The sequence below is a fragment of the Bos indicus genome, chromosome 23, assembly GCF_029378745.1.
Source record: "Bos indicus isolate NIAB-ARS_2022 breed Sahiwal x Tharparkar chromosome 23, NIAB-ARS_B.indTharparkar_mat_pri_1.0, whole genome shotgun sequence".
In the NCBI taxonomy this organism is placed as follows: Eukaryota; Metazoa; Chordata; class Mammalia; order Artiodactyla; family Bovidae; genus Bos; species Bos indicus.
In genome coordinates, this window is record NC_091782.1 from 49,177,801 (window position 1) to 49,200,310 (window position 22,510).

The 22,510-nt window shown below is 38.4% G+C and overlaps 1 protein-coding gene across 5 annotated transcripts; it reads left to right on the forward strand.

Annotated features, from left to right (window-relative positions):
* Nucleotides 1-677: 677 nt before the first annotated feature.
* SLC35B3 (solute carrier family 35 member B3) lies at nt 678-22,285 on the forward strand. 5 transcript variants are annotated; one of them, XM_070778428.1, is made up of 11 exons: nt 678-798; nt 6,080-6,373; nt 9,092-9,213; nt 12,938-13,092; nt 14,331-14,438; nt 15,707-15,804; nt 18,356-18,448; nt 18,864-18,975; nt 19,961-20,030; nt 20,805-20,881; nt 21,578-22,285. In XM_070778428.1, exons 1-11 carry the CDS (start codon nt 709-711, stop codon nt 21,598-21,600), a joined length of 1,242 nt encoding a protein of 413 aa, XP_070634529.1. In that variant the 5' UTR covers nt 678-708; the 3' UTR covers nt 21,601-22,285. The 5 variants fall into 5 exon arrangements, with proteins under 5 accessions (XP_070634529.1, XP_019841783.2, XP_070634531.1 ...); XM_070778429.1 differs by lacking the exon at nt 20,805-20,881 and adding an exon at nt 3,261-3,389 and having other exon boundaries at nt 703-798; XM_019986224.2 differs by lacking the exon at nt 20,805-20,881.
* The last annotated feature ends 225 nt before the right edge of the window (nt 22,286-22,510 follow it).

Here is a 22,510-nt window from a genome sequence, read left to right on the forward strand (position 1 = left end):
ATTCTCCAGGCAAGAACACTGGAGCGGGTTGCCATTTCCTGTAAACGTTTAGGGGCTGGCAGAGCTGTGGGATTTCCACATTCTGAGCAGTAAGTGGCACCGTCACAACAACGCTAATTTTCGCGAAAAGGACCGGGGTTGCCGTAGCCAAAAGCTGAATTATTCCGTCAGAGGCAACCCAAACATTACTTGGGTTCACCCAGAAAGCAGGTAGAACATGGAAGTAGAGAAAGGTATTGTGACTTTACCCCATCTCATTTGGATCGAGCAGAGGTAAGAGGGAACCCCTGGGGTGTCTGTATGGGGTTCAACATTCTCCAGTCGGCTTCCTTCTCAAATTCCAGGGCAAGGCCACCTGCGTGGGCGCCCACGGGGCCCAGAGTCCCCGGCCCTGCAGCCAAAGGAGCTGCACGGGCTCAGAGGCTCGAAAACTAGAAACACTAGCAGCACAGCTCGGAGGAGGAGAGCTCTCCACCCGACCGTCACTTGCCGCAGGGACGCTACATCTAACGGGCAGAGAAGCGCACTCGCAGCATCATCTCTGGACCACACCCGCGCTGGGCCAGCGAGCGCCCGGGCAGAGGGCGCATGCGCGAGACGTAGTCGCGCCCCTGCCGGCGGAGCCTCGGGGCTGGCGAGGGGGCGGGGCCTCGCGACTGCGCACGCGCAGGCGGACACATAAGCGGAAGTGGCGCGCGGACGCTGGGGATGAGAGCACCTGGAGAGGAGGCGGCGGCAGCAGCGGCGGCTGAGGCTGAGGTGGCAAGTGCCGGAGTGGGCGAGGAGGAGACGCAGGAGGTGATGGCGACGGACCTGGGGAGGGGGAGACGCTGCGTCTGGCTTGGCGGCCCCTGGGCTGGGGTCCCCTTCCAGGTGACCCAGGGCCCCCTCCTCAACCCCCGGGCCTTTCGCCGTGTTTGGGACCCAGCCATCCCCTTCCCCGCTGAGAACCGTGACACGGCCCACCTGCGTCCTCGTGAGGGAGCGGGACGAGGTCGGGAGACAGGGCGCCGGGGCCCGGCTTAACGGAAACCTGCTGGCACGGTCTCCCCTTGTGCCCTCCGGCCGGCGAGAGCTCGCTCGGGCCGGTGTGTGGCCCCGCAGGCCCGAGACCACCTCTGGGAGGGTCTGGTCTGCTAGGCTATTCCCCCGGGCCTCTGGACCCCTGTCAGCCACTTCCTGGCCTCCTACCGCGACAGCGTATAGAGTTGACAGCTACTTCCCGGTTCTGCGTTCAACTGGGCACTGTGTGGCACTCTGCTGTCCACCTGCAGTGCGAGGTGATTGTCCTCATCGGGGTGTCAAGTTCGTGTCATGACCTTCCACTCGTGGCTCTGCACACTCCTCCAGGCTTTGCAGTTTCACTCTCTCCCACCACCTTTTTGTTTTTCTGAGAAGTTGAAAGGAGGAGAAAGGGTTCGGTGTTCTTTTTTTTTTTTTTTTCAAGTATTGAGCATATGCATTTCTTCTGCAGTAAGATATCAGACGTCTAGAACTGTTTATTGGATGGACGTTTTTCTAATTGACATAGTTTGGGATTCGGAAGAGAGATACAGCTTTTGAAAATAATTTAGATAGGTGTTATTTGTACTTAGGGCTTCCGAGGTGGGTCAGCGTTAAGAATCCAGTTGCACTGCAGGTGACAAAGGGTCGATCCCTAGGTCAGGAAAATCCCCTGGAGGAGGAAAATGGCGACCCACTCCAGTATTCTTGCTTGGCGAATCCCATGGACAGAGGAACCTCTCAGGCTGCAGTCCAAGAGGACTGAGCAACTAACACTTTTATTTGTACTTAATTTCTTAATATACCTGTTCAATCCTAATTTTAGTTTTCTCCTTTGGGGAAAAAAGAGTCAGTCAGTTCAGTTGCTCAGTCGTGTCTCTTTGCGACTCCATGGACTGGAGCACACGAGGCCTCCCTGTCCATCACCAACTCCTGCAGCTTGCTCAGACTCATGTCCATCAAGTTGGTGATGCCATCCAACCATCTCATTCTCTGTCACCCCCTTCTCTTCCTGCCTTTAATCTTTCCCAGCATCAGGGTCTTTTCCAATGAGTTAGTTCTTCACATCAGGTGGCCACAGTATTGGAGCTTCAGCTTCAGCATCAGTCCTTCCAGTGAATATTCAGGACTGATTTCCTTTAGGATTGACTGGCTGGATCTCCTTGCAGTCCAAGGGACTCTCCAACACCACACTTCAAAAGCATCAATTCTTTGGCGCTCAGCTTTCTTTATAGTCCAACTCTCATATCCATACATGACTACTGGAAAAACCATAGCTTTGACTAGACGGACCTTTGTTGGCAAAGTAATGTCAACTTTACTTTGTAAAGTTATTTTGTTGGCAAAGTAATGTCTGCTTTTTAATATGCTGTCTAGGTTGGTCATAGCTTTCTTTCCAAGAAGCAAGCATCTTTTAATTTCACGGCTGCAGTCACCATCTACAATGATTTTGGAGCCCAAGAAAATAAAGCTTCTCACTGTTTCCATTGTTTCCCCATCTATTTGCCATGAAGTGATGGGACCGGATGCCATGATCTTAGTTTTTTGTATGTTGAATTTTAAGCCAACTTTTTCACTCTCCTCTCTCACTTTCATCAAGAGGCTCTTCAGTTCCTCTTCACCTTCTGCAATAAGGATGGTGTCATCTGCGTATCTGAGGTTATTGATATTTCTCCCAGCAATCTGAAAAACACTAACCTTTAAAAATCAGCACACGGTTTCTTGAACTTTGTGCAGTGAAGTGTGTTCTAAGAAATAGCACAGAATCTTGTTTTTCTCTGTTTTATAATTATACCCCACAGGTCATGATTAATATCCAGAGTCCAGTTAATCTAGCTGTAAATGGCAAGATTCTTTTAATTGTAAAGCATAGTGTGACAAAATACAAAATCGGGGTTTTCTTTTTTAGGTTATTCACATCATAGTAGCGTATTTTCTTCATAGTCTACATTTTTGTAGTGGGAGACTTTTCTTCTAAAGGTTAAGAAAGAGTAGATTAAGAAATTAAATTTTATTTCAGTAGATCATTTCAAATCAATGTTTTCACCATTCATTTATTTTTAAATTTCAATATGTGCTGGAAATGCTACTTTTTTATTCCAAATAATGATTAATATCAGTCACTAATGCCTGAAATGGAAGGAATATGACTGTCAGGATCACAGTTACTGGTGATCAGAGCTCTGTCCTCCTCCATCAGTCACATAATCTAAACCAGCGAAGTTCTGTTTAATAAAACATTGCATTCTCAATTCCAGGAAGGGAGATGAAGTTTAAAAACCTACACAAGAACAAATTATTTGAATGGTGCTCTACACCCAGGCCAAAACGTATGGAAAATAGTTGCTAACTTTTTTGTTTCTTCTACATTCAAACACAACGTTTAGGTAAGGTCTTTTAAGGCATGCTTTATAATGAAAGTCATATCTCAAGGGGATCCTGCAAGATGACTTTAAAAGTCTAAACAGAAATGACATTGATTAAGCGTGTGGGAAATAAGAACGTGTGTAAAAGAAGAAACACGGAAAGAAAATACAGTAAAAACTTTTTTAAATTACACATTTTTTCTTAAAATTACACATTTTTCTGTCTAGAAACATGGTGGGTAGCTTGTTCAACAAACATTCTTTGATGCCTGTGTATTACTGTTAGTGACAAGTTGTATTCAGAGCCTTGACCCCAAGTTTAAATTGCAGAAAGGGGCCTACTTAATCTCTAACTCAGCAGATTAAAAGGAATCTTGAAGAAGGAATTAATTATCGCCGTTTTAAACTTCCATATCGCTGGGGGGTGGTGTGTTTTGTTTTGTTTTTTCTTTTAAGATTTTCGGATAATTCACTGTCAAAATTATTACTATCCTCTTCCTTCACATAGAGTCTGTGTTTTAGTTCCCTCTGGGATTGTAACAGTCTCTTGTAGGAAAGTAATTTTTTCTTAATAAGTTCGTTCTGTTCTTTGTCATACTTCTACACTCTCTCGTCAACTTTTACATGAATTTATTTTCCAGTTTCTATTAATCCAAGGAGAAATTGACAGTCATCTGTGGAGCTTTCATGATTTTTTTTTTTTTTTTCACAAACTAACAAAAAGTTACATTTTTTCACTTTTTACAAACCCAAGAACTTTTTTATTTTTTATTTCTTTTTTCTAAACAGCTTTATTAGGGTATAATTGATACATACAAGAAATACACATGTTTAATAGTTAGAATTGGATGAGTTTGGGCATTTGCATACACCTGCGATCCCATCTCCATATGCAAGGTAATAGACATATCTGTCCCCACCAGAAGTGCCTTGTGTCCCCTGGGTGTGAGTGTGTGTTGCTATTAAGAATGCAAAGAACTAAATAGACATTTCTTCAAAGAAGACATACAGATGGCTAACAAACACATAAAAAGATGCTCAACATCACTCATTATCAGAGAAATGCAAATCAAAACCACTATGAGGTACCATTTCACACCAGTCAGAATGGCTTCGATCCAAAAGTCTACAAGCAAGAAATGCTGGAGAGGGTGTGGAGAAAAGGGAACCCTCTTACACTGTTGGTGGGAATGCAAACTAGTACAGTCACTATGGAGAACAGTGTGGAGATTCCTTAAAAAACTGGAAATAGAACTGCCTTATGATCCAGCAATCCCACTGCTGGGCATACACACTGAGGAAACCAGAAGGGAAAGAGACACGTGTACCCCAATGTTCATCACAGCACTGTTTATAATAGCCAGGACATGGAAGCAACCTAGATGTCCATCAGCAGATGAATGGATAAGAAAGCTGTGGTACATATACACAATGGAGTATTACTCAGCCATTAAAAAGAATACATTTGAATCAGTTCTAATGAGGTGGATGAAACTGGAGCCTATTATACAGAGTGAAGTAAGCCAGAAAGAAAAACACCAATACAGTATACTAACGCATATATATGGAATTTAGAAAGATGCTAACAATAATCCTGTGTACGAGACAGCAAAAGAGACACTGATGTATAGAACAGTCTTATGGACTCTGTTGCAGAGGGAGAGGGTGGGAAGATTTGGGAGAATGGCATTGAAACATGTATAATATCATGTATGAAATGAGTTGCCAGTCCAGGTTCGATGCACCATACTGGATGCTTGGGGCTAGTGCACTGGGACGACCCAGAGGGATGGTATGGGGAGGGAGGAGGGTGGAGGGTTCAGGATGGGGAACACAGGTATACCTGTGGCAGATTCATTTTGATATTTGGCAAAACTAATACAATTTGTAAAGTTTAAAAATAAAATAAAAAATAAATAAAAAAATTTTAAAAAAAAGAATGCTTTACATAAGATCTACCCACTTAACAAATGATTGAGTGCACAGCTCCACATAGTTAACCATAGGCACTGTGTTATAGGGTCTCTGCAACAGGTGATGTCTAGGACCAGAGTTATCTGGTGTAATTGAAGCTTTATACCCACTGAACAACTATACCAAAGACTTTTTAAATAACAGTAATGTTCTCCAAAGGAAGAAAACATTTCCTTTTAACTCAAGAGATGCTGTTGCTAAAGCGTAGTATCTTTTCTATAATCTCAGATAAATCTGGATTTTTACATAACTTACATAAGTTTGACTTTATTTTACAGTGTCATTAGCAAATAAATTTTACAGTTGGCTTAGCAGCTGTAGGAGTTTGGGCTGTTCTTTACTCTTTTCTACAATTAGAAATTGACTTTAATGTTGAAGACGTTCTGCATATACTGTTGTGGGCTTTAAAAATTATATCCTCACTACAAATAGAAGCATAATAAAGGCACCCTTCTTTGAAATAAATACAAGGTTAGCTTTTGATGTGTTGCTCTGGAGATAAGAATGGTGTATATTTAGTGATGTATTGGTCTTTATCAGGTGAAGGTACATTGTTTGGAGAGTAAACCTATTTTGGTCAATTGGAAGCTTGAAGAAGAGAATTAATGTATTAAAATCCAGAGAGAATGACTCTTACCTATATAAATTTCAAAATGCGATCTGAGATAGTATTTGGAGCATAGCACTTTACTTGATGGTCTAAATGTTTTGCTTGAATTGTTTGTTTCCTTCTTTAGGACTTGGCTCAGCAGGCAGAAGGAGGCCTGAACAAAGGAGAGGAAACCAACAAAGAGAACTTTGGTAGCACTGAATGCGGCAAAACAAGAACAATGGATCTCAAGTTCAACAGCTCCAGGAAATACATTTCTATCACTGTCCCATCCAAAACCCAAGCAATGTCACCACACATCAAGTCTATAGATGACATTGTCGTGCTTGGCATAAATCTCAGCAGATTCAACAAACTGACTCAGTTTTTTATATGTGTTGCTGGAGTTTTTGTATTTTACCTAATTTATGGATATTTACAGGTAAAAAATTATTTGTTATAATATGTTAATTATTTGTAATAGTTGAGCTCATTATGGGCACTACCAACAGTTTTGTTCAAGAGACTTCCCCTCATAGGATAGCAAGTTGATTCACAAATTTGAGTTTCTTAGTATACTAGTAGAAAAGGGCTACTTAAGATAAAATTGGCTGGAAACAGGGATCCAAATTTTACAGTGAAGAGTTTTACATGGGGGAAGGGAAGCCGGAGACAATTTTTAAAAACTAAAATTATGAAAAAATATGAAGTGTTTTGGAAAATGTGTAATAAGTAATTATAACCATGTGTTTTTTTAAAGAAAATGACTCAAGTATTGATTAGTATTTTGGAACACAGTTTTCACATAAAATTGAACAACAGCACAAAACCCATATTCCCATTCATTTTTAAATTCCTAGAGGTCAGTAAGAGGTCATTTTGCAAGAGTATATCTGGATGTTTAATATTTTTCCAAGGGTGTCTTTAATCCTATACTGTTTGAATCATTCTTTAAGCATCTGTTGTGTTCTCATCCTTGTTGGTTTCCTGTTGTAAACTAACTTTGTGCTTACTGCTCAGTCGTGTCCAACTCTTGCGGTCCCATAGACTGTAGCCCGCCAGGCTCCTCTGTCCATGGGATTCTCCAGGCAAGAATACTGGAGTGGGTTGCCAGTGGCTTCTCCAGGGCATCTTCCCTACCCAGGAATCGCACCCGAGTCTCCTACATTGCAGGCAGACTCTTTACTGGCTGAGCTACAAGGGAAGCCAACTTTGCCAGAATCTTATTTTTCTGTGATTTTTGCCTCAGCAAAAAATGTCTAGCATTGCCACAATTTGTCTTATATTTGTGTTGTTTTATGGGATAGTGTATACATCTGACCAGCAAAGTCCCAACCTTCAAAGACATGAGTTGGATGGGTGACAGTCCAGACTAGTGTAAACAGCAGACATATTCTCAATTATCAGTTCAGTAGTGGGTATTTTCAGCCTTTGTCAACTTACTTTTTCTTTGCAATTCCCTAACATGAGAAATCTTTATAATTCAAGAAAAGAAAAGTGATGCGTTTTCTTAAATGTAGATAATATTTCTGATATTCTTTACAATCAGTGATCTTAAAAATTATTCTTTGCTTTTCCTTTATCTTATATAAATAAAATATAAAAGTAAGTTTAAAAATAGAAAATAGAATTGTGACTATTCCTTTGCTTCTAAAAGTGCTCTATAGGATGTCTTAGTGTAAAACAACATGAATTTTAAAATCTTAATGTTTATATTGGTAACTGATTTTTCTCCTAGAAGATGATATAAAAATTCAGGTATAACAATGAAGAACAACACAAAATAGTAACTTTTATCAGATGTTGGAATTTTTTGTTGAGAAGCATTTTTTTCTCCTTTGAAATACCATTGTTACCAAATAGCTTGGGAGCAGAGTTAGCCATTGTAATGGAAAATGAATTAGAAATTTACAAATTTCGTTAAATTTTTTTCTATTTGATAAATGATCAGGGATTTTAACTAAAAACTAATATGTTCGAAGTTTCTTTTAAAATTAGATAAATTGATTAAATTGTAACATTACTTTTGTGAGAACTGACATTGCTACTAACTCTTACATAAAACTCCGTATTAAAGTAGTTTAAAGAAAATGGGGTTTTGTATTAATTTAGCAATATAGAAAATGAAATATTTACCTAGTGTCAGGATATTAATAAAGATATTTTTTATGTTTTTATAAACCAGATAACTCCTACTAAATAACTCACAGACTTATTTAAACATGAAATCTAAATTTGGCAAATTGCACAGAATCCTAAATGGACAAAATCAGTTCAGGATCTTTTTAGAGCCTATGTTTAGTTTTTCTTTGAACATGAATTTATCCATCAATTTCATGTTTTTAAATTTTATTTTAAGTATAGCTGAAATATATATTATTTATACTATATATTATGCAATTTATATAATATTTATATATGTGGTAGATGATTTATTCAGTTAAGCCAGATAACTTTATTAGACTACTTCTTAATGAGATTAAGAATGGCTTATTAACAATTAACAAATTTTTTTCATGATAATAACATTATGTTTAGGAAGAGTAACCATTCTTCTATAAGGGAAAGTTTTTTATGTAATCCATGGCGCAGGATTTCTTAAAAAAACCATTAATCAGTGAGTTGAATGACTATGTTAATACAGGAAAACAGGCTTGAGGTAGTAGACTTCTAACGAGACTTGCTTTTTTAAAAGTACATGAGTTCTTCAGTCAGCTGCCTCCCTCATTGTTTTGGGCAACTCTCTTAATTTTGATCTTTTAAAAAAAAGAGAAAAGCAGGTGATGGGGTTACTTCCTAGTTCTTCCTCCCCCTCTCCTGTTATGCTGGATGTCTGCCATCACGTCTTTTTAAAGTCCTCTGAGTTTGGAGAAGGAAATGGCAACCCACTCCAGTGTTCTTGCCTGGGGAATCTCAGGGACAGGGAAGCCTGGTGGGCTGCCGTCTCTGGGGTTGCACAGAGTCGGACACGACTGAAGTGACTTCGCAGAGCTTCTCCAATTTTACCTCTCAGAAGCCTTACATTTGGATGTTTTTTGGTTCAGTTTGCTGTTTTGAGGGGTGAAGCTTGGTTTCTATTAAAATGCTGTGCTTACATGAATTCATTGTGAGGAGATTGGTCCGCCGCTGAACTTAACAGTGTTCATGTATCTCTTGACAGGAATTAATATTTTCAGTGGAGGGTTTTAAGCCCTATGGCTGGTATCTTACTTTAGTACAGTTTGCATTTTACTCCATATTTGGCCTCATAGAACTTCAGCTAATTCAGGACAAAAGGAGGAGGTATGTGGATTGCTTGTTTTTTTTTGGCAGTTAAGTACATGACTAGTAGTTAATTTTTTTTATTATTTTGAGCTCATGAAGTATGTTATATGTGAAATATGTTTTACGTTAATAAAACATTTAATACCCAAGAATTTTCATCAGTGTTGTTAACGTATTAAAAATAATAAATTTGATATTTCCATTATATGTTGAAAAAAGTAATATCCCCTGAAGTGTAACGTTACCAAAAAATTGTTGAAGAAATTTCCTGATGGTCCGGTGGTCAGGACTCTGCACTTAACTGCAGGGGCCCTGGTGCAATCCCTGGTCAGGGAACTGAAATCCCACAAGCCACACAGTGCAGCCGAAAACAAAATGTTGTTTAGACTCAATAATAAAATAGGTTTTCTTAAAACAGAATGTATTCAGATGTACATATATGTTCTTAAAATGGAAATAGGTGTGATTATGTGAAGTGTCAGTACCTATTTTTATACTGGTTTTTTGAAATGGATAGTTAATGCTTTGTTTTGTGGGATATGTTCCACTTATCACATTTGTAATGACCAGCAGTAGGGATTATATTCATGGACATTAGAGAAATTTCATAATATTCCTTCCCATCAAAACTTAAGAGTTTATATGATAGTATCTTTTAAATTAATGACCAGTTAGGTTTGAGTAATATCTTGAAATACTTTTCCTGGCATATTGAACAATATGCAGTGAAAACCTTGTCTCTTACATCAGAAGGGGGTGGGGAATTTGAATATAACATTTTCTGGGTAAGTTTAGGTGTGGTTATCCTGTCATGTCAGACCCTAAAATGTGATTATTTCATGCATATATTGGATAGTTTAAGTGTACCAAGGAGCTAGCAGTGTTGACATTGTTTTCATTGATATACATGTTTAATCTTTAAGTAAAAATAAAAAATCCTCATAGCTACTTTTTTTTCTTAAATAAGTGTTTTTGATGTTTGTATGAAGATAACTATAGGATTTTAAATATTTAAATGAGCAACATCAGTATCATTGGTCTAATTTTACTTCTCAACCTCTATATTGCCAATAAATTATTATGGCAGCAATTTTAAAAATGTTTGATTCCAAGATCATCTTTATTATTTTCGTGCTCTGAAACTCCACAAGACTTAGCTCAGCCATAGGAGATAGAACAGAAAGTAAGTAAATGCATCTGTCAAGACTAATATACGTGGAAGCTTGATGAGTTATTATGTATTGCAAACTGCTGGACCACTGATTGCTTTAAAGTAAAAAATCACAATGCTGTATTTATTAGATGAAAAAACACGAGATGACGCATCCTCTTAAGTGGTAAATTTTAAAAAGATACAGCTCCTTCTCAGCTACCAAAAGATGGAGAGTGAGCCATCAGTCATGTTTTTCCCAGCCTTCAAATCACATGCCCATAACATATTTAAAGATAAAGTCGTTTGTGTTTGATGTAAACACAGGTGAAGAAATTAGGTAGAAGAATTTATAGGCCTATAATAAAATGTAATTATGAATTGAAAACTTTTCATTCCAAGGCACATCAAAACCCTTTTTAGAAAAAAAAAAAAAGATCTTTAAAGATGTATTACAGTGAAAACATGCCCAATCGCATATTTTTGAATTTATTTGCAAGTATATGTATCTATCTATGAATTTATTTAAGTGGCACTGCTCTTTAGACCTCTGATTAGTTGAATTCTTGGCTTAGTTTTTCTCCCTTGCTGTATTCATATGAATACCCATGAGCTTATACGAGCACAGAGTCTGGAGTTAGAAAATGTGGGTCTGAGCCCCCCTTAGTTCTGTCAGTTCCTCGGGGAGCTTCTTACATTGCTTCATGTTGAGGATGAAACACCGCGATGTGCGGTGTCGCGAGTCACAGTCTAGCATACCCTAAGTATGCGCCTTGTTATTTCAGCCAAGATGACCTTGTAGCTTTAGTGTTAGTTACTCTGTGAGTTTTCAGTAAAGGAGATCTGTCAAATTGCTTTTCAAAAGACTTTTCAAAGTTACAGCTTTCCCATCATATCTAAAGTAGTAAGTAGTTGGGGTATTCAAGTAGAAACAGCTGAGAGTCCTAGAGGCAAGATGGTGAAATCTAGCCTCATTTCACCAGTGAGAAAGCAGACCTGGAGGAGAGCTGGGATTTCCATGAGCTCATGCCCCACGCTGGAACCTTTTGAATTTAGGTTTCCTAAGTGGCAGGCTGGTTTTCCTTCTCCTTTACTGCACTGCTTTTCTAATCTTGTGATTCTTCTGACTTGAATTTTCTGGCCACTGTTTGCAATTTATGAGTGAGGAAATTTGCCCCTTCTGACTCCTGTCATCTCCTGGAGAAGTCGTGTTGTGCCTCCTTCACTGGTAACCCCCACTGAGGGTTAAACCCCACGGACAATGTAGAAACCAGCGTCTGTGTACACTGATGCATATGGGCATGCCCAGTTATTTCCTCGTGGGTTCTGAATATTGACCACTGTGTTCATAGTTAAATATAAGCAAAGGTCTCAAAATTGAATTGGAAATGATACATTTTAATTGAACTTTTCTAGTAAATTATTTTGCCTTATGCATAGCCATGTAAAAAAAAAAATGTGGAATTTTGTTGTCTTGATTTAAACATGAGCCCAAATCCCAAAATGAAAACTAGATCTAAATCTGCAACATAAATCTAAAAATGCAACATAATAGAATTATGTGAATGTACAAACTTATTATTTTAGACCATTGAGTATCTCTTCAAAGTAAGCATATGCTCCCAAGAATAGCTCAAAATTCTGAAGGTGCCATATTAAGAATCTCCTTTAGGAAGTCCAGTTAGAATCCAAAGTAGAACATCTGGGATCATGAGAGAGTCGGATTCCTCATCTGAAAGTTGGTTGTTTTAACTATTTATAGAATTAATAGCATTAGATATAAGGCATAAGACATTATGGTAATAAAAAATCATCTACGGTTTTAAACCACCGTGGACTTCCTAGAGAAATTCTGCTCTGATTATTCGAGCAGAATGGACAGATATATTTTTCCTAATGCTAGATGGAAACATCAGGAAACAGAACAGCAGTTAGGAGTTAAAAGGAGCTGAAAGTTAACTAAGGCAGCCCTGGTGGCTGAGACGGTAAAGAATCTACCTGCAGTGCAGGCGACCCAGGTGGGATCCCAGGATCGGGAAGATCCCCTGGAGAAGGAAATGGCAATCACTCCCGTATTCTTGCCTGGAGAATCCCATGGACTGAGGATCCTGGTGGGCTACAGTCGATGGGGTTGCAAAAGACTTGGATACAACTTAGTGACTGAGCAACAGCAAGGTGCTTTTTTGTCATTTTAGAAACCAATGTTTCTTAAAAATCAATTCTTATTTTCTGCATTTAGTCAAGATGGTTTTTGTATGTAACTGTAACTACTGTTAAAAAAAACCTTAAATGTAACAAACATTTATACTTTCTGTAAGAATCTAAGTAACTGTCTAATGTACTACTTTTTCACACAGTTGAGAGTCCTCACTTACAGTCCATTAAATAAGCGTAAACTGTTATTTTTACCAGCATTCTCTTATACAAGTAAGCAGTGCTATACCTTTAAGAATAGTGATATTTTACCAATATTTCTAGAAGTATTAAACAGAAATTAGAAGAGTAATTAGGAATTTACACATTGTAAGCACATTCTCTTACAGTAGTATAATTGGGTCCCAAAATGAAGATTTTGAAAATTGTCTTTTACAGAATACCAGGAAAAACCTACATGATAATAGCTTTTCTAACTGTGGGTACTATGGGGTTATCAAACACTTCCTTGGGCTACCTGAATTATCCTACCCAAGTCATCTTCAAGTGCTGCAAATTGATTCCTGTTATGCTAGGAGGAGTTTTTATTCAAGGTATAGTAATGATATGTTTTCATACTGTTTGAAGCTAACAGGATATGCTGTAACATCTAGCATTAGGAAAAACATTAAACTCCGATTCACATCTTTAATGAACATTCTAGGTATTGTAACAATTTTGAGTGATAATCTAATATAAATAAGATATTATAAAAACACTGATACTTCGCTGATATACCTCAGGATCTAAAATCTTTGGACTTGGGGAACACCAAAATAGTATTTTGTTTTATTCTTTTTGCCTGGAGTCCACTACATTGCTGAAAGGCCATACTCACATATTGAAGGCTTAGCTCAGAAGTACCCAGAAAGCTCTGTTTTCAACTCTTTGATTTTCCTACTCTCCACGGCTCCACTTGTGCAAATGGATAATTCTCATGATGAAGTAAAGCTTAAGCTGAGCAAAAGTGTTCTTTAACCCACTCTGCTGAGCCCCAACTAAGTTACAGGCCTATGAAAGCAGGAGTAAAAGAGGAAGCAGTGATAGTGACAAGCCATGGAGCAAGTTCCTATGACTGTCACAAGGAATATTCCTGTTTGGATAACACTAGATTTCTCATACAGCCCTGACTTCATTTCATGTATTATAAGCCTTCCCAAAAGAGCCTTTTAAAATGAAAATATGTATGTCAACTGTAACGTATAATTTCAGGATAATTGTTCACATAGGAAAAAATGATGATCTCAATTCCTATTAAAAATCACATTTAACTTTGTAAATGACTTAACCTGTATAAGAATATTTCATTACAACCCTTCTAAAAAGTTACACTGTGTAATTTCCTTATTTAAATGTAGATGTACTGAAATAAGTTAAACCTCACCAATTTAGAAGTTATCTGACTGTGGTATTTGCAAACTTACATATAGCCTGAATAACTACTCTGGTTGTTTTGTAAACTTATGAACTGTAAGAGACTTCGTAGGCTTATGTTATAAAATAAAAGAGGCACTAATTCCACAAACTTTTAAATGTTCTGATTTAATCACTATCATAGCAGATGAAAGGAGGATTTCGTGTCTAATTTAAAGGACATTTTGGTGCTCACAGGATAATTTAATTTTCAGAAACCCTTCTGTGACCATCCCATGCCTTGATTAAAATGTTCTTGATCATTTCTGACATTGTATATAAAAAGCAATCCCTGCTGAGCTTGTTAGACACACAGATCCAACACTGTGCTGAATGGATGATTGCATGACGAGGTTGACTTACCCTTTGTTATACACAGGAAAGCGTTATAATGTTGCAGACGTGTCTGCTGCCTTATGCATGAGCCTCGGCCTGATATGGTTTACCCTAGCGGACAGCACGGTTGCGCCAAATTTCAACCTGACAGGTAAGGAATTATTTGTCTTCTTGGATTTTGTCAGTGTTTCAGTTCAGAGTAAGAATTTTTACAGTTTCATTAGGGTCTTACATGATGGTGTGACATCTGTGGTTCTCATATCTAGCATAAAGTTTCTGGACTCTCATATAAGATGTAGTGAAAAGGTCACAACTCTGAAACATAACCATTGTCTTCAGTCCTCTTGTATTTGGGCGTGACAGGAGGCTGTTTGCCTGGTGAGAATCTCCTGTTTTCTAGTACTTGGTAGGTCAATCTTTAAAGGACTAAGTCGGAACCATACACACAAGTTACAGAACCACAGTAGTAATGGTTATTTTCTTAAGAAAGAAAAAGGAAACATGCACACTTACTTTTCACTGTTAGCTTCATTGTGTCCGCACCCACAAAAGGAAAATTGTATTTGGAGTCTGAGGGGAAAAGTGACTTTAGAGGCGTGTGCATGCTTAGTTGCTACGTCGTGTCTGACTCTTTTGCAACCCCGTGGATTATAGCCCGCCAGGCTCTTCCATCCATGCAATATCTCAGGGAAGAATACTGAAGTGGATTGCCATTTCCTCCTCCAGGAGATCTTCCCAACCCTGGGATCAAACCTGTGTCTCCTGCATTGCAGACTATACCGTCTGAGCCACCAGGGGTAGGAGTGGTTCACATAAAAAGAGATAATAGCTCGCCTCACACGAAGGTAGTGGGAGCGTAGAAGTGAGATGCTGGAGGAATGGATGTGAAAGCACCTGCCCGTGGGGTGTGGGTGATGACAACGAGGAGGAGAGGCGGTGTCAGCAGCTCTAACTTCTCACCATGTTCGTTTAGTACAGTGTCTCTTTGAGACTTGTAACCTAATCACTAAAGTTCTTAAACAGCCTGACTTCACTTCTATGTGTTATGAGCCTTTCCAAAAGAGCCTTTTAAAACAAAAATGTGTATGTCAACTACTTCACATATAAAATCCAGGATAACTGTTCAAAATAATGATCTCAAGTCCTATTAAAAATCAGTACTTTAAACATAAAACTATTATTTGATGTGATTATTAAACACAATAAGGTGATGGCATTAATGCAATTTATTAGTATTAGTTTTGTTTTCTTAAATAATATCTACATGCCTGTTACAACTGAATGTGGATAAAAGTATTCTACTGAGCAAGTGTAATTTAAGGTCCGCTGTTTTTTTAGCCCAGTTAAATTTCTGCTAAGTCTTGATTACTGTTCATGCATTTGAATGAGGAGGTTATTTTTTCTTATGCCTTCTTGAAGGTGTGGTCCTCATTTCGCTGGCCCTGTGCGCAGATGCTGTCATTGGGAATGTCCAAGAGAAAGCTATGAAGCTGCATAATGCTTCTAATTCAGAAATGGTAAATGCTCTCGTGCTTTTTCATCACATCAGACAGACTCAAAAATGATGATGTCCTTAGTTTTATGACATAATTATAGTACTGAAGACTTGCATTTTTGCATTGCATTTTTAAACTGGTTTATCATCACTATTTTCATAAAAGTAGCACACTCGTGTTATACGAAGGTAAAAAGTAAAATACCATCACCACCACTAATACCGTATGATAAGCATTTGATCATTTTTTCCTCTCTGATTCAAGGAGTTTGGGGCATGTTAAAAAATTTTCTCTATTGCATCATTTTTATTCTCTCTTTGTATCTGGTATTATCTTCCATCTAGCAGTTTGTAATTTGCATGTAGTTTAGCTTATCTTTTGCTTCATGGCTTCTGGCTGTGCATTATTATTGAAAAGGGCTTTTCCAACTCTCAAATTTTAAGAATTTTATGCCAGTTGCCTCCTAGTTTTATAATCTCCTTATTTATGAAATCTTTGATCCAGCCATAGCTTTCTAAAAATTTTCTTCCATATGACTATCCACTTGCACTAGTATCACTTATTGAATAGTTCACTTTTCCAACTTTTATTTTAAATATCTTCTTCCATCCTCTCATGTTCTGATGCAGAATTTAGAATTTTATCCTTTCCAGTTTATTTCTGCTCTGGAACTGTATGACAGAAGCTTTATCCCCAGACGTTTACCATCTGTTAGGACTAGCCACTGTCATTCCTTTTGTTTTTCAGAATTTTACTACCAGTAGTTACTCTTGGGTGTCCATATCCCCAGATAAACTAGAAATCCCGTTGGTATTGTGATTGCTATGGCATTGAATTATAAATTAATTTAGGGAGAATGGCATCTATACACTTGATTCTTTCAGTCCAAGAATGAGGTATGACTTTCCTTTTATTCAAGTGTTTCCTTTAAATGTCCCTTAGACTTTATACAATTTTCTTTGTATAAATCCAGTTATTTTTTTAACTGAAGCTATTGTTAGGTGTTTCATCTTTTTGCCCTTATTACTGCAAATATTATCTTTTCTTCCCATGTGTCTTCTAACTGGTTGGTATTTGTATGCAGTAAATACGTCATGTGTGTGTTTGCATTAGTTTTACAGCCAACCACCTTGCTAGACAGACAGAGCTCACTGCATTAAGGATATGTAGGGCTGGTTACCTTGGGAGCAGGGTGGGGCATCTCTGCAGAGTCTCTGAGAACACAGTAACCTTAATCTTGGTCAGGAGTTTTCTTGATCATCACCGCTCTTCCTAGATAAGGGAAAGAGCCGAGAATTAAGGGACTGTGGGTAACTAGAAAGTTAGTGCAGTACGGTGGTTACAACGTGCACTGTGATCCGAGGTAGCCTCGGTTTATATCCTCCTGTACTAGCTCTCCTCTTTCGGGAAGATGACTTACCATCTCTTAAGTTTTAGTTTTCCCATCCACACACTGGTAGGAAATGATGGTCAGGAGTGCCTGACTCACCTACTGGACAGCGCAAAGAACTCTACTCAGTACTATGTGGCAGCCTGGATGAGGGGGGAGTGGACACCTGTGTACGTATGGCCACGTCCCTTCACTGCTCACCTGAAGCTATTACAGTTTGTTAATCTGCTATACCCCAATGCAAAATTAAAAGGTTAAGAAAAAATATATGTATAGCCTGAAAAAAAAAGCGTGCCTGTCTCTTCAGCTGGTTGTGAGAAATAAAAAGGATTAATCTATATAGAGCATCATTAGCACAGTACCTGACACATAGCAGGTTTTGAAGTTTGACAATAATGCTGATTCTGCTTATAAGGAGTATAATAAACCAGGATAGAAAGATTGGTAGGAAAGTTGAGAAATTAATAAATATGCCATATACTGCTTATTTTCATTATATTTTAATAGTCTTTGCAAGCTTAATGTTTGGATTTTTCATATCTAAAATGTAGTTTTCAGAGTATCGTTGTCTTGTGTATGTTTTTAGGATCCCAACACTAAAATCTGGTTTGAATTCAGTAATTAAGCTAAACAAAAAATGAATAATTAGGTAGTCATATATGAAAGGATTAGAACTGCTGAGTTCTGTTATACAAGTTGCTGCTGCTGCTGCTAAGTCGCTTCAGTCGTGTCCAACTCTGTGGGACCCCATAGACGGCAGCCCACTAGGCTCCCCTGTCCCTGGGATTCTCCAGGCAAGAACACTGGAGTGGGTTGCCAATTCCTTCTCCAGTGCATGAAAGTGAAAAGTGAAAGTGAAGTCACTCAGTCGTGTCTGACTCTTAGCGACCCCATGGACTGCAGCCTACCAGGCTCCTCCGTCCATGGGATTTTCCAGGCAAGAGTACTGGAGTGGGGTGCCATTGCCTTCTCTGTTGTACAGGTTATGTTGTACCTAAAACTTATAAACAGGATCAACCATCATTTCCAGAAAATTAGGCCATGTCCAAACAATGATGTTACTGTTAAAGTGGTTTCTTCTGCAAATTTAATTGAATAGATTAATTGAGCCGCATATTGAAAACTACTCATTTCCACCTTTGGTTCAATACCACTTTTCCACTTTATTTTTCTCTTCTCTAGGTTTTGTATTCGTATTCAATCGGTTTTGTGTACATTTTATTGGGATTGACATGCACTAGTGGATTAGGCCCTGCAGTAACATTTTGTTCAAAGGTAAACACTAATCACATTTTGTAAAATAAACATCTTCCATTAAATAGTTTCCTCTGTATTTCTGATTCTCCTTGTTCAAAAAGACTGTATTTCATTTAACTTGATGACTCCTTTAATACAATATATATAGATCAGAAATTAGAAATGAAATGATTTATATTTAAATTTATTTTATCCTTGCTCTTTTCTATAAGTTAATTTTTAAACTATTCATAATGTATAAGTTGGGGATTTTTAATTTCATTATTATTTTTCCATTAAATCAGAACTAAATAAGAATCTTTGCTTGATTGCATTGTTGAATGGCTTATTATTGCTCAAGAAGTTGATTAAAATCTGTAATTTTATTTCATTTATAATACCTCAGAGTTTGTTTTGCATTTTTCGTTAGAAAAGGCTTTTTTATATGTTACAGGATCCAATTCGGACCTATGGTTATGCTTTCCTTTTTTCCCTCACTGGGTATTTTGGAATCTCTTTTGTTCTGGCTTTGATTAAAATTTTTGGTGCACTTCTTGCTGTAACAGGTAAGAATGACGTACTTAATTAGATTATGTAATAAGCATGTGACTCCAGACGTGTCCTTTTAACCGTATGCCCAGCGCCGCCCAAGCTGGCGTGGTGGCTCCAGCTCCTTGGGAATCCAGTCCCTCTGTCTCTCTGCCCACATCCTGTCTCTTTCTGTAAACTCCCTAGTGTTTACACTAGAGACAGCACTTCTGCTGACACTTGAATTGACACTTGGTTGACTAAACCCAGTTCCATGACCACAGCAACTGTAGGAGAGGCTGGGCAGGTGTCCTGGTTAAAAAATGGGATCCTTTTACTAAGGTAGAAGGAAAAATAGATTTGGGGAGTCAGGCTCTGACATGTGTTTCCAAAATAGTTCTGGTATTCATTCATTCATGCTTTGAACGTAGAGTCTGGGAATGGAGGACCAGTAAGAGAGAGAGCTGAGCAGCACACGGTCCAGGGGAGGAAGGTGTCCTGGAGCCGCATGCGGAGTTCCTGTCCCCCCCGGGTGGGACCGGGGAGGAGGGTTTCTGGCCATAACTCCTGAAGGACAGTGAACAGAGGACAGGAAAGATGTTCATGGTTTTATCCAGCTGTGCCCACCGTTAGAGTGTTAGGATGACCTATAGATTGTCGCTTTCAAAGAATATCCCCCATTCTACCTAATCCTATCTTCCTTGGAAAAATGTTTCTTGCTAGACTAAGAATGTCTCTCTAAAAGATGGTGAAGCTCCATAGCAACATGGCCTCCATCAAGTACTTACTACAGTTGTACTGTAAAATTTAGCCTTATTATTTAATGTCTGTAACCCTGCTCAATTGTGAACTCCACGGTTGCAGGAGCAGTGACTTTCTGTTGTTGTTTTTTTAATTTGTTTCCTTGACACCTCATGTAGATCTTGGTGCACAGTAGGCTCTGTAAAGATTTGTCAAATATATGATTTCCAAAGTATTACCAATAGTAGGCACATTCTAAAACCTACCTTTTTCTCCCTACAGTGACAACAGGGAGAAAAGCAATGACCATTGTTCTTTCATTTATATTCTTTGCCAAACCATTCACATTCCAGTAAGTACTTGTCAATTCAACAAGTCTCTCTACCTTTGGGTACTTTCACATTTCTTCTTAAACAGCCTTAATTTCTTTATAAAGAAACCTTTTCATCTTGACCCACATTTATGGATGTGTCTTCTCCTGTTTCAGAAATGTATGTAATTATTTTGAAGAAATCATTTTGTACACTTAAATTGCCTAACCAGTCCCAATGCACTTGTGACCCTGTTTCTCATATAAATGAATGTGAATGATGTGGTGAGATTAAGGGATTCCCCTTGCCCTGGTACAGATATATAAATTATAAATATCTACATAGATGGTTCTTAAGGTTATTTGCTGCCTTTTCCTACAAAGGATTTGAGGTAGAGAAATATTCTGTAAATTGTGCCCTAATGGTTTTATCAATTTCTGGCTTCTGGTAGAAACACTGTTTTCTTTACTGTCTATTATGTATTTGAAATTAGCATCATTTAAACTTATACTGGTTGGTAATTGAGAAGATTCAGACTTAGACATGGTCATTGTACAGTCATCCCTCAGAATCCACAGAGTACCAGTCCAGGACACGATAGACTGAAATCCAAGGATGCTGGAGTCCCTTTCAGTCAGCCCTTTGCATCCAGATTCCACATATGCACACAGAGGACCGACTGTGTATTTATTTTTTAAAAAACCACGTATAAGTGGACCTGTGCTTTTCAAACCTCAAAGTGTCAGGTGTACAAGCGTAAAGGTAACCACACGATAAATCATCATCCCTGTACAGTCGGTCTTCTGTATCCACAGGTATCTGCATCTGCAGGCTCAACCAACGGCAGGGCAAAAATATTCAAGAAAAGAGAAAGTCCAGAACGTTGAAAAAGGTGCAGTTTGAACTTGCATGGCAGATTCATCGTGTCAGGTCTTACAATAATTTAGAGATGATTTACAGTACACACCAGGCTGTGCACATATGCAAATACTTTGCCATTTTATATAAACGACCTTAGCCTCCACAGATTTTAGTGTCCTCTGGGTAGAGGGGTGAGTCTGGAACCAGCGCCCAGCTGACGGCAGGGGCGGCTGTGGGGCTGGTTCTCTGTCAGCGCCTCTCCTTCTGCGTGGGGCAGGCGCTCACTGTGCTGCCCACGCCCGTTCCGCTTTCTCAGGATGCGCCCCTGTCTGTCTGGGTATATTCTACCCGCTCTGGGGTAACTAGTTGGGCCGCTGTGTCAAATTCCCTGACAGATGTATGTATCCAGTGCTTTAAACATACTTATGAGACTTCTGGTAGATGTTGGACTTTGAATTTACTATTATCCTCAAAATTCAAGTGCACTATATTTAAAATTCTGTAAAATACTTTTCTGACATACATACTAAACATTAAAAATACAGAATTCCATCTACTATGACCTAAATATTATTTGTAAAATAAAACAAATACTATTTTAGTGCTATTTTAGATTAGGTATCCAGTAGCAAAATATTGAAGAATTTTTGTGAAATCCATCAAACTCTATGGTTAATGATAAATTGTTACTCTGACAATCTTTTTTTTCCTTATTTTTTTCTCTTAGGTATGTGTGGTCTGGTTTCCTAGTTGTCCTTGGTATATTTCTCAATGTTTACAGCAAAAATATGGATAAAATGAGACTGCCATCAGCATATGATCTGATAAACAGAGTGATGGACCTAAGGAAGTCAAGGACGTTGGCACAAACTGTATAGGCAGTGGCTCGTTTTGTAAAATTCTATTTGTAAAATAGAATTAATTCATCAATCACTTAACTTTCCAAAGGGACTTATAAAAACCAAAGGCTCTGAAGGCATGCTGTCCATTTGTGGATGGATCACGTGTGAAGTCGGCCTTTGTTCAGAACCCTGTTTGTCTAACCTCCAGAGCAATCGAGGGCCTCGCCCGGCACGCCCGGTACGTCAGCATGAAGGACCCTGAATGCTTGCGGTCTGTTGAGAACTTCGCTGGAGATGGACCATGGGGTAGGACTGAGTGTATCGTTAAGACATATCAGAGAGATTGATATGTAAAAACAGACTGCTGTCCTCTTTCCATTCCATTGTGGTGGTCTTATTTAAACTGAATCTCTGTTGTAAGAGTGAACTGATGATTTAAAGTCCAGAGAGAATAACTTCATTATAAATAAAAATTATTCTGTGATTTTTTTTTTTTTTAAAGAATGTGTTTGATGAAGTTTTTTTATAAAGAGGGGAAATAAAGGTTGGATTTTGTTATGAAGAGGGAAAGTAAAGTATACTTAAACTTTAAATCTTAGGCTTTTCTCTGATCATTTAAAAGTATACATAAAATGTGCTTTAATTTTTCTGTGGAATATACGGGATAGAGGAAGAAGAGTTGTCATCCTGCGTCCTATAAGTATATATATCACAAGACACATTTCCTACTACTCATCAGAGGTGCTAGGAAACGTCATGATCTGAATTTTTAAGTTGAAGGGAAAATGTTGTTTAGTCTCTGAAGTCACGTCCAACTC

Excerpts from the sequence above, each read along its gene's own strand:
- SLC35B3 (XM_019986224.2), top strand. The coding sequence starts at position 709 with ATGAGAGCACCTGGAGAGGAGGCGGCGGCAGCAGCGGCGGCTGAGGCT. Across the intron at positions 799-6,079 it reads GCGAGGAGGAGACGCAGGAG|GACTTGGCTCAGCAGGCAGA; the intron begins GTGATGGCGACG and ends TTCCTTCTTTAG. Across the intron at positions 18,976-19,960 it reads TGCACTTCTTGCTGTAACAG|TGACAACAGGGAGAAAAGCA; the intron begins GTAAGAATGACG and ends TTCTCCCTACAG.